The sequence below is a fragment of the Chiloscyllium plagiosum genome, unplaced genomic scaffold, assembly GCF_037043375.1.
Source record: "Chiloscyllium plagiosum isolate Xiang-an unplaced genomic scaffold, Cpla_swu_hap1 HiC_scaffold_7, whole genome shotgun sequence".
In the NCBI taxonomy this organism is placed as follows: Eukaryota; Metazoa; Chordata; class Chondrichthyes; order Orectolobiformes; family Hemiscylliidae; genus Chiloscyllium; species Chiloscyllium plagiosum.
In genome coordinates, this window is record NW_028270145.1 from 113,182,366 (window position 1) to 113,195,324 (window position 12,959).

Genomic DNA, 12,959 nt, shown 5'->3' on the forward strand with positions numbered 1-12,959 from the left:
TGCATCCATTTTTTTTTTAAAAAAACATAGCAACAGTCTGATTCATTTGCTTGCTTGTCTCATTGTGTAACTTCATGGTTTCAAGCCAACCCCTGTGACCCTGAGAACATAATCATTTTCAGTTTACTGAAATAAAATATTGGCATTTGTGTAGGACATCCCAAAGCACTTTGCAGTCAGTAAAATAATTTTTGTGGTCATTGTTGTCATATCAGAAATGCACAAATCAGTGGAAGCACAGTAAGATCCCATAGGTAGCAGCGTGATGATAAGCAGAGAAATTGTTTTTGTTGGGATAAACGCAATCATTGTTCCCTAGCTTACCTTCACATTAGTCACATTTTGTGTCTGACCTAAAGAGGGCAGGTGAGGACTAGGTTTAATGTTATCCAAGAAACAACGCCTCTGATGATGTGACCCACCCCTCAGTGCTACATTTGGGCTTATGTTTGTCCCTGAAGTGGGTCTCGAACCAATGACCTTTTGAATGTAAAATGTATGCGCTATCTTGATCATCACCAATAAAATAATAGAACAACTGCCTTTACCCCACTATAGAGTCAGAGCTGTACAGCATTGAAACAGACCCTTTGGTCTAACCTGGCCATGCTGACCAAATATCCTAAATTAATCTACTCCCATTTGTCAGTATTTGACCCATATGCCTCTGAACCTGTCCTAGTCATATACCCTCCAGGTGCCTTTTAAATATTGTAATTGTACTATCCTCCACCACTTCCTCCGGCAGTTCATTCCATACATGCAGCACACTCTGCACGTCAAAGCTGCCCCTTAGGTCCCTTTTAAATCTGTCCCCTCTCCCCTTAAACCTGTGCTGGGGGAAAAGACCTTGGCTATTCACCCTTTCCACACCCTTCATGATTTTGTAAACCTCTATAAGGTCATCCCTCAGCCTCTGACCCTCCAGGGAAAACAGCTCCAGCTTACTCAGCCTCTACCTCTAGTTCAAACTCTCCAATCCTGGCAACACTCCCAGTAAATCTTTTCTGAGCCCATTCAAGTTTCACGATATCCTTCCGATAGCAGGGAGACCAGAATCGCATGCAATATTCCTGTACAGCCGCAACATGACTGCCAAACTCCTATTCTCAATGCACTAACCAATAAAGGAAAGCATATCAAACACTTCCTTCACTATCCTATCAATCTGCAACTCCACTTTCAAGGAATATGAACCTACACTATAAAATCTTTGTTCAGCAACACTCCCCAGAACCTTCCTATTAAGTTTGCAAGTCCTGCCCTGATTTGCCTTTCCAAAATGCAGCATCACGTATTTATCTAAATTGAACTCCATCTGCCAATCCTCAGCCCATTAACCCATCTGATCAAGATCCTGTTGTAGTCTGAGGTAGCCTCCTTCTTTGTCCACTGTATCTTCAATTTTGGTATCCTCTACAAACTTACTTAACCATGCCTCCTATGTTTACTATATTATCTTTAGCTTTTGTGAGATCTACTTCAGCAATGCTGGTTGAGAGACAGTTAGTTTTGGTGGCATGGGGTGTGGCCGGGGAGGGCTAGTGATGTTCTCCCTTCTTTGAAATACTGCCATGGGATTCCAGCGATGAAGAGGTTGAGCAAGTTGGGCCTATCCTCATTGGAGTTGGCAAAATGAGAGCTGGCCTTATTAGAACATGCAAGTTTGTTTTTTTTTTATTCACTCGTCGGACCTGGGTGTCACTGGCTGGACCAGCATTTATTGACCATCCCTAGCTGTCTTTGAGAAGGTGATGGTGAGCTGCTTTCTTGAACTACTGCAGTCCATGTGCTATCGGTAGATCCACAGTGCTGTTACGGAGGAAATTCTAGGATATTGGCCCAGCGACACTGAAGGAACAGTGATATATTTCCCAGTCATGCTGATGAGTGCCTTTGAGGCAACTTGCAGGTGGCCTTCCCATGTATCTGCTACACTTGTCCTTCTAGACATTTCGTATTCATGGGTTTGGAAGGTGCTGCCTAAGGATCTTCGGTGAATTTCTGCAGCGCATCTTGTAGATTGAGAAATTTGCACGTGAATACTGACCAACTGTTTCCCCCTTGTGTTGGGAATCAGAAACTGAGGAATTAAGGGTTCTTCTGTATAAGATGGAGACGAGGAAGGTTTTTTACGAGTTCTCACTCCTCAGCGCTGATACCAGGGGCACAGTCCCGTGCAGGTGATGGCCTAGTGGAATTATCCCCTAAGACTATGAATCCAGAGAGCCAAGTAATGTTCTTGGAACTCCGGGTCGAATTCTGCTATTGGGAACTTCAATTCGATAAGAATCTAATTATTGACAATTGTTGGAAAAGCACAATTGGCTCACTAATGTCCTTTAAGGCAGGAAATCTGCCATCCTTACCCAATCTGACCAGCATGACAGTCCAGACCCACTGTGGTGTGGTTGACTCATAACTGCCCTCTGGACACATAGGGATGGGCACAGCCATAGCCATTGACACCTATATTCTGAGAGTGAATATTTTTTAAAATGTATCCACTTGGAATTGTGTGCATTAACTTTGAGATATCTGGCTGTGAAGTGCTCAGGGAGGCTGTACTTGGCTCCATGAAGATTGACTACTTGTATTAAGGTACAGGAGAGCTGGCCAGTGACTGTGGAATCTGATGGGTTTATGGCGAGACCTTTCTTAGTCAATATTGACTGGTTTCTTCAAATCAGCCATGGGTAAAATTAGGAACTGTGAACTAAACTACAGAGCAGAACTGTTGACACCTGTTGAGTATTTGACGACAGTTGCTGACTCATCAGAGGTGTGACACTGAATTAATCACGGAATTAGTAGAAAACGCCTATACACAATTGTTTGTAGTTCACACGTGTGGGATTTCTTATAAAGCAACCGCCTGCATTCAGTAACCAAAGGCAATTCCATTTACAACAATCAAACTACCTTGATTTGCTCCTTCTTGACAGATACATAAAATGTTGAAGTTGACATGTGAATTCTATGAAAGAGTATTGAGATGACATCATCAAGAATGTGTCATGCTACTCATTGTTGAATCTACTGATCAGAAATGCCATATCTGGATTTTTAATCTGCCACATCTGAAAAGGAAATAAAGAATGCTGGAGAAACTCAGCAGGTCTGGGACCATCTGTTTAGAGAAAGCAGAATTGAGTCCAGTGTGAATCCTCTTCAAAACTGAAAAGTGTTGGGGATTTTTTTTTCATACTTTTTCAGAGGCATGGACTAAGAGGGTGGCTGGTGGGGACCATGTGCAAAATAAAAGAATGTTAATGGTGAAATAGAAAAAGAGATGAAAGTGGTGTAAAGTGTGAGCTTTTAATAGTTTTGCCAGACCATTGGACTGCTCTGTCATTAGAGACCAAGACAACTGGCGCGGGTTTAACCTGCGGGTCACCACACCTCAGGCAAGAAGGAGAGAAGGTTCGGAAGGAGACCCCTCCATGATAACCAATCCCCTACATTAGAGTGCAGGCCTAGCACACCAGTATGTAACATTTAAATTGCCCCAACAAGAGGGAAAAATGTTCCAGGGGAAAGACATGCCCTTTCTCTAATCAACTAGAAACCTTAAAGGTACTATCTGACTCCAAGAAAAGCCAGTCATTTGTGCAAAGACAGTGGTGCATCACAAGAGTGGGCAAAATATAAAAATGCCAAAGACTTGCACTAAATTATCCCCAGTTACTGTTGTTTTTTTGAGAGAAAGCTAGCCTGAAATATAAACAAAAGTAAGAGTTTCTGTAAATATTTTAAGACAAGTCAGCAAAGTGTGTCTGGGGAGTTAACAAAAGTGGGGCAGACAAATTGAAACAGGTATTTTGCATTAATCTTTCCTATAGAGGCTGCAGGTTAGAATCTAAAAGCAGATAGGCATCAGGAAATGGAAGTGAGAGGGGACTTCAGGAAAATTACCATCGCTAGAGTAGAAGCCCTGTGCAAATTAATAGTGATGTAGACTGACAAGTGCCCTCGTCCTGATGGTATTCATCCGAGAGTTAAGTACCTAATAAGATAGTTGATGCATTAATATTGTTTTTTCCAATTAATGAGAAGAACCCATTAGACCGCAACTGGATATCCTTTTGTTCAAAAAGGGAGACAAGGCAAGAAACTATACTCTCATTTAGCTTAACATTTGTCAACACTTGGAAAGGCAAGAATTGATCAGGGATAGTCAGGATGGACTTGTTAGAGGGAGATCCTGTCTGACTAATTTAATTGAGTTTTATTGTAAAGGTGACTAAATATATTCATGAAGGTAGTTCAGTTGACATTGTTTGCATGGACTTAAGGAAGGCTATTGACATGGTCCCACATGGAAGGCTGGTCCAAGAGCCCGTGGGATCCAAGGCAATTTGGGAGCCTGGATCCAAAATTGAACTTACAAATAGGAGGTAAAGGGTGACTTTGGAATATTGTTTGGAAGTCTATGACCAGTGGTGTACTACAGGGATCAGTGCTTAGGATCTTTGCTGGGTGTTAGACATATTAATAACTTAGATGTGAACATAGAGGATACACTTAGTAAGTTTGCCGATGACATAAAAATTGTTGTTTATCGTGAAAAGGATGAAATTCATTGTCAGCAATTTGTTAGCTGATGAATTGGACAGAGTAATAGAAGATGGAATTTAATCTTGATAAGTATGAATTGATGCATTTTGGAAATTCTAATAAGGGAAGGACAAACTCAATGAATGGTAGGTCCCTAGGGAATACTGAGGAACAAAGGGACCTTGGTGTGCATGTCCATAGATGCCTGAAGGTATCAGCATGGATGGACAGGATGGTGAAGTAGGCATATAGATTACTTGACTTCATTAGACAGGGCATAGAATATTGGAGCAAGGAAATCCTGCTGCAATTTTATGGGACTTTGCTGAGACCACCGATGGAATACTGTGTGCATTTCTGGCCACCGCGCTATCGGAAAGATGTGATTGCACTGGAGAAGAGGTTCACCAGGATGTTGCCTGGGGATGGAAAGTCTCAGTTATGAGGAGAGACTGGATAGGCTGGGTTTGTTTTCCCTGAAGCAGAGGAGGCTGGAGGGGTGATCTTGGCAAAAGTGAGGACTGCAGATGCTGGAGGTCAGAGGCAAGATTAGAGTGGAGCTAGAAAAGCACAGCAGGTCAGGCAGCATCCGAGGAGCAGGGAAATTGACGTTTCGGGCAAAAGCCGTTCATCAGGAATCATCAGCCCTTTCCTGATTAAGGGCTTTTGCCCTAAACGTCGATTTTCCTACTCCTCGGATGCTGCCTGACCACCTGTGCTTTTCCAGCACCACTCTAATCTTGACTTTGGAGGGGTGATCTTATTGAAGTATGCAAAATCATAGACAGAGGAGATCATGAGAATCTTTTCCCCATGTCAGAAATGTCTGAGGCCAAAGGGCATAAATGTAAGGTGATGCATAAGTAAGGGACCTGAGAAAAGATTTTTTTTTTCCCCCACCCAGAGGGTGAGAGACATGTGGAACTCACTGCCTGAGAGTGTTGTGGAAGCAGATCCTCGCACAACTTTTAAGAAGCATCTAGGTAAATACCAGGGCAGAGTTGGTCAGTATAGACATGGTGAACCGAAGAGCCTGTTTCTATGCTGTATGACTATATAACGTCAACTAAATGATGAGACTGCAGAGCTCTGTGATGCAGAGGTGTGTCCTTGTGCGTGAATAGCTAAAGGTTACTATTCAGTACACCTAGTGTGTAATACACCATGTAATTTGGAAAGCTAATGAGATGTTAGCATTTGTTGCAGGGGTAATTGAAAATTAAAGTAGGAAGATTATGCTTCAGCCATACATGGCATGAGCAAGGCCACATCTGGAGTACTGTGTACAGTCTAGTTACCTTATTTAAGGAAAGATGTAAATGCATTTGACCCAGTTTAACGAAGATGTGCCAGACTTAATACCTACTCTGGGTGGGTTGCCTTTTGAGGAAATGTTGGACATGTATCTGCTGGACTTTAGATGAGTAAGAGGTGGCAGGATTGAAATGAGATCTTGAGCAATATTGACAGGATAGATGTAGAGAAGATGTTTCCTCTTACAGAAGAATTGAGAACTTGGGATGACTTTAAAAATTAAGACGGTGCCCGTTTAAATAGACAAGGAGAAAAAGTTTGAGATTCATGAACTCTTTCTTCTCTTAAAACAAAGAGAAACTGAGTCCTTGAATATTTTTAAGGTAGAATTAAATGGATTTTTGGTAAGCAAAAGGATGAAAGGTTATCAGGGTAGGCCTGAATATGAATTTGAGGTTGCAATCCGATGATCCACCATCTTATTAAATGGCAGAAAGTGTTTGAATGGGTCAAATGACCTCTGTATACTCCTTGTTGGTATGTCTGTAAATGGACGAGTGAGTCTCCAGTTTTCATGTGTTGCGTTTCACTTTCTCTCTCATCATTCACAATCGATTAGATATTTCCTGTTGGCAATATTTGATTCTTCCCAGGAACATGCTAAAAACTGGGGCGTTGCGGAACGAAGTCTCCAAATGATTAATGTTCTCCATATGCAATCTTTCTAATCTCATCATTTTGTTTGAGCGGGGGTAGAAATGGCAAATTTCTTTGCCAAGTGCTGAAGTTGCAGTTCCAAGTTTGAGCTGAGGCAGTCAGTGCTTTTTGGTCAATATGGGTCCATGCAGCATTGTAATCCAGGCAGCCTTCTACCTCTACCCAGTCCAAACCTCTTCCCTCTAACGTGCCCTTTACTCTCTGCCTCTGAAACCACCTGCAGCTCTCGGATCTCCACACTCCTTCAGTTCTGACCTTTGTGCAACTTTAGTTTTAAGTTTTCCACAGTTAGTGACTGTAATGTTTGCTGCTTGGAGACGGGTATTTCCTCCATAAACCTTCACATCTCTATCTGCCTTTATGTCATTCCTTATGTTGCTTGCTGTCACATTTCATTTGGTAATGCTTCATGGAAAAGCGCCTTGGTGATGTTTACTACTTAAAATTCACGTATTAAATGTATTGTCACCCTAGCATGAAGTAGACTGTCTAGTGGGAGGCATAGGGTTTGGATTCCAGTCGTCATGGATCAGTGGAGTGAGGTGCCTGGAGGGAGAAACCTCAGGAATCTGGCACTAATCCCCAGCATATACCTGATGAATGCCCTCCTCTGCAGTCAGAATTAACTGTGTTTAAATTAAATTGATCTAAGTTTAATTACAATCAAGACCTCAGCATCTGCCCAAACATTTCCTTTTTAATCCCTTTTTAATCCTTTATTAGAGCTCTTTCTTGGGGCTCTGAAGGAGCTTGGGGGAGATGATGGTGTGGTGGTGTCACTGGCCTGGTAAAACTTGGGGCTTTGGGGATGCATGTTCACATCTCCCCACAGAAACCTTTTGTATTTAAATTCCAATCAATAAATCTGGAATGAGAATCTAGCCTTGGTCACAGTGACCATGAAACAATTGTTTATTGTGAAAACCCATTTGGTTTTTAACAGAAGTTTAAGCATGTTTTTTAGAAATGAGAATCTGCTGTCCTTACCCAGTCCAGCCTACATGTGACTCCAGATTGAGAGCAACATCAATGGCTCTTAACTACTCTTGGAAATGGCTGAACGCACCACTCAGTTCAAGGGGCAGTTAGGGTCAGGCAACAAATGCTGGCCTGGTCAGTGATGCCGATGAAACAATAAACTAATGCCCGTTGAAGAAATTTTTAAAAATAATTTAAAATGTTGATGCTGTATCAAATGAGACAACTCTCATCAAAGACCTGCATAAGAACTTTGAAAGCGATTTGAGTAAATTAATCAGAATTAAAATGATCTGGTTTCTTGTAAAGTCATAATCAGTCATGCAGCATAGAAACAGATCCTCGGTCCAACTTGTCCACACCGAACAGACATCCCAATCTGACCCAGTCCCATTTGCCAGCATTTAGCCCATATCCCTCTTAAACTCGTCCTATCCATGTACCCATCCTGATGCCTTTTAAATATTGTAATTGTACCAGCCTCCACCACCACCTTTAGCAGCTCATTCCATACACATACCTCCCTAACATCAAAACGTTACCCCTTGGGTCCTTTTTAAATCTTTCCCCTCTCACCTTAAACCTGTGTCCTTTGGTTTTCAACTCCCCCACCTAGGAAAAAAAACTTGGCTATTTACCTTATGCATGCCCACGTGGTTTTATAAACCTCTATAGGGTCACTCCTCAGTCTCCTTGTAAGTGGACCTTCTGGTGAAATCTCTTCCATAGACCAATGTATTAATCATATTAGCTGTCAGTTTGGCTCTTTTGGTGATACTCAGAAAATTGACGCCTTTGCAATTCTCAAGTGGTTAATGCAGTTATTTTTCAAATTACAGGCATCTACAGTGAAATACGGGAGCCCTCAGGAGTACCCGTCATTGCTGATCATGTCGAATTTCAATGTCTACATCTTGGAAATCACTGGACCCGTCAGGTTTGTTCAGGTCTTAGCTCCATTAGAATATTGTTCCAACCTTTATAGAGGTTTATAAAATCATGAGGGGCATGGATAGGATAAATAGACAAAGTCTTTTCCCTGGCGTGGGGGAGAACTAGAGGGCATAGGTTTAGGGTGAGAGGGGAAAGATATTAAGGGGACCTAAGGGCACTTTTTCATGCAGAGAGTGGTGCATGTATGGAATGAGCTGCTAGAGGAAGTTATGGAGTCTGGTATAATTACAGCATTTAAAAGTTATCTGGATGAGTATATGAATAGGAAGTGTTGAGAGGATATGGGCCAAGTGCTGGCAAATAGGACTAGGTTAGGTTAGGCTATCTGATCGTGGACAAGTTGGACCGAATGGTCTGTTTCCATGCTGTACATCTCTATGACTCTATAACTCAATGTTGTTTCCCAATTCAGTTCAGAAGTTGTAGCTTTGACTGTTGCGTTGCAGTGGAGAGAGACTCTGCCTTTTGGTATAAGGTCAGTCAGTAGCTCTGGGCTCGAGATCTACTCCAGAACTTGATGGACAAGAAAGATGTGTTTGTACCATGGCCAAGCCTACTGGTAATCTAACAGCACCCACTAGTGGTAGGCGGTAAGACCGGAAGCGATTCCTGGTCAGCCATATGATGTTTTAACGGTAAATTGGAGTCTTTACCATCACTCTCCATAACTCCAGGCTACACATTGGACTCTGTGAAGATCGGAGAGGTGCTAAACGAATATTTCTTGTCTGTTTTCACTCAGGAAATGGAGAATATTGTAGTGGAGAAGACTGAGATATGGGCTATAAGACTTGACAGGATTGAGGTTAGTAAGGAGGAGCTGTTGTCAATTCTAGAAGGTATGAAAATAGATAAGTCCCCTGGGCCGGATGGGATTTTTCTGAGAATTCTCTGGGAAGCTAGAAAGGAGATGGCCGAGCCTTTGGCCTCGATCTTTGAGTCGTCATTGTCTACAGGTTTAGTACCAGAGGACTGGAGGATTGCAAATGTTGTGCCCTTGTTCAAGAAGGGCAGTAGAAATGACACAGGTAATTATAGACCAGTGAGCCTTACTTCTATTGTAGGAAAAGTTTTGGAAAGGATTATCAGAGATAGGATTTATAATCATCTAGCAAGCAACAATATGATTTCAGATAGTCAACATGGTTTTGTCAAGGGCAGGTAATGCCTCACAAACCTCATTGAGTTTTTTGAAAAGGTGACCAAGCATGTAGATGTAGGGCAGTTGACGTGGTGTATACAGACTTCAGCAAAGCCTTTGATAAGGTTCCATATGGTAGGCTACTGGAGAAAATGCAGAGGCATGGAATTGAGGGTGATTTAGCAATTTGGATTAGAAACTGGCTTTCTGTAAGAAGGCAATGAGTGGTGGTTGATAGAAAATATTCAGCCTGGAGTCTGGTTACTAGTGGTGTACCACAAGTTTGGGACCACTGCTGTTTGTCATTTTTATAAATGACTTAGATGCAGGCATAGGTGGATGGGTTAGTAAGTTTGCAGATGACACTAAAGTCGGTGGCGTGGTGGACAGTGTAGAAGAATGTTGCAGGTTGGAGTGGGACTTGGATAAACTGCAGAATTGGGCTGAGAGATGACAAATGGAGTACAATGCAGATAAATGTGAGGTGATGCACTTTGGGAAGAATAACAGGAAGGCAGAGTACTGGGTCAATGGAAAGCTTCCTGGTAGTGTGGACGTGCAGATGGATCTTGGTGTCTATGTACATAGATCCCTGAAAGTTGCCATCCAGGTTGATCGTGCTGTTAAGAAGGCATACGGTGTGTTGGTAGAGGGATTGAGTTCCAGGGTCGTGATGTCATGCTGCAACTGTACAAAATGCTAGTGTGGCCTCACTTGGAGTATTGTGTGCAGTTCTGGTCGCCCCATTACAGAAAGGATATGGAGGTTTTGGAAGGAGATTTACCAGGATGTTGCCTGGCCTGAAGTGAAGGTCTTATGACGAAAGGCTGAGACACTTGGGTCTGTTCTCATTGCAGAGAAGAAGGGCAAGAGGTGATTTAATAGAGACATACAAGATGATCAGAGGATTAGGTAGGGTAGACAGTAAAAGTCTTTTTCCTAGGATGATGTCAGCTTGTATGAGGGGGCATAGCTGCAAATTGAGGAGTGATAGATTTAAAACAGATGTCAGAGACAGGTTCTTTACTCAGAGTGGTAAGGGCGTGGAATGCCCTACCTACCAATGTAGTTAACTCAGCCACATTAGGGAGATTTAAACAGTCCTTGGATTAGTATATAGATGATAGTGGGATAGCGTAGGGTGATGGGCTTAGATTAGTTCACAGGTCAGTGCAACATTGAGGGCCGAAGGGCCTGTTCTGCACTTTATTTTTCTACATTCTACATACAGGTCAAAGTGTATGTGGCCACAGCGACACAGACTCGCTGGGTGGTGGGCTTGGCTCAGTTGGCCAAATAGCCAGTGCAGATCAGAGTGATGCTGACACTATGGGGTTGATTTTGGAGTTCGCTCTTTGCCTTAACCCACAGTGAAGATTATGATGTTACGGTTGGATCTGCTAACTGCTCCGAGACTGTTAACCTCATCTTGTCTATTGTTGTCCCTCTGTTTTCCCTCATCAGCCCATCCAGCTTTTTCTTAAATGTATTTACTCTGTTCCCCTCAACAATCCTTTCTGATCACATGATCCACATTCTCACCTCTCCAAGTGAGGAACTTTCTCTTCAATCCATAGTTTTTTTTATTACCTGCTTAAGCCAGTGATCGATGTGCGTTCACTCAACATCTCTTGTGGTTGGACCTGCTACAGTGAGATGCAACTTGCAGATCTCCAATTCAATCCCTGATTGGCTGAATTGGCCCGATAAAGAGAACCTGTTCCCATTCACTGGCGCAAGGAATCACGGACATGGATTGTAACATTTGGGCCAAGAATTATGGAGGGGAATATAAGAAAGACCTCTTGTCATGAACATTAATGATTGGGTGGGAACTTTTAGAAACTGAACTCCGACATGAGAATGGGACTCTCAACATAAGCCAGATGGCCTCTGTCAGTGAGCCACTAACCGTGTATTCAGTTCAGGAAGATGGTGTTTGTTTAGCTGTGCCTGTGTTCCCCAGAGATATTTGATGCATAATGTTGATTATGAGATCAAAGATGAAGTGATCTCCCTGAGGAGTATTTGAAGAAAAACCAAAACAAAATCAGAAATTGCTCGAAAAGCTCAGCAGGTCCAGCAGCATCTGTGCAGAGAAAGCAGAGTTAGCCTTGCAGGGCCACAGACCCTTCAGAACTCTCGCTGGCGCGGAGCTACCCTGGCAAACCCCTACCCCCCCCCCATTCCCCTTCATCCCCCATTCCTTTGACATTCTCATACGGCTACTTATCCTGAGATCCATAGTCCATGCCATGTGTTGCCATATGGACATTTTGCCCAATTTTCCTGCACCGCGGATGCTGCCTGAACCACTCTAATCTCGAGCATCTGCAGTACCCACTTCCGCCTTGCCATATACGCACTCAACCCCTCTCTCTACCAGCAACACATCGCGCTGGTGCAGAGTTGCTCTTACTCCAGTTCTTCTTCATTCTCCAGCTCTTTAGACACTTCTGAAGAAGGGTCACTGGACCTAAAACCCCAAAACATTAACTCTGTTTCTCTTTCCACAGGTGTTGCCAGACCTGAGTTTTCCAGCAATTTCTGACTCTTTTTCCTGATTTCCAGCATTTGCAGTTCTTTGAGTTATTTTTAAAGAAAAAAACGAGTTTGTGGAGATTGACAACAACTCCAGAGACACAGGAGAGCATCTTCTGTTTGTACAGTGATGAAGAGTTTTATTCATTTCAAAAGTTAACTCTATTTCTCTCACTGCAGATGTTGCCAGAGTTTCTCCAGCACTGTGTGTTTCAGACCTCCAGCATCTGCTGCATTTGCCTTTAGAATCTCACAGCACAGAAACAGGCCCTTTGCCCCCTCAAGTCCATGGCGTCGAATAAACACCATAGAGTCATAGAGATGTACAACATGGAAACAGACTCTTCGATCCAACTCGTCCATGCCAACCAGATATTCCAACCCAATCTAGTCCCACCTGCCAGCACGCAGCCCATATCCCTCCAAACCCTTCCTATTCATATACCCATCCAAATGCCTCTTAAATGTTGCAATTGTACCAGCCTCCACCACTTCCTCTGGCAGCTCATTCCATACCAGTACCACCCTCTGCCTGAAAAAGTTGCCCCTTAGGTCCCTTTTATACCTTTCCCCTCTCATCCTAAACCCATGCCCTCTAGTTCTGGACTCCCTGACCCCAGGGAAAAGACTTTGTCTATTTACCCTATCCATGCCCCTCATAATTTTATAAATCTCTATAAGGTCACCCCTCAGCCTCCGACACTCCAGGGAAAACAGCCCCAGCCTGTTCAGCCTCTCCCTGAAGCTCAGATCCTCCAATCCTGGCAACGTCTTTGTAAATCTTTTCTGAACCCTTTCAAATTTCACAACATCTTTC

General features: G+C 43.0%; 1 protein-coding gene across 2 annotated transcripts in view; it reads left to right on the forward strand.

Moving 5' to 3' along the window:
• The window catches only part of stk11ip (serine/threonine kinase 11 interacting protein), a 129,107-nt gene that overhangs the window by 86,517 nt on the left and 29,631 nt on the right, over window positions 1–12,959 (forward strand). For both annotated transcript variants that reach the window (XM_087989370.1, XM_087989371.1), the window contains exon 21: window positions 8,346–8,443. In XM_087989370.1, coding sequence (XP_087845496.1) covers window positions 8,346–8,443 — 98 coding nt within the window. The remainder of the gene's footprint in view (window positions 1–8,345; window positions 8,444–12,959) is intronic.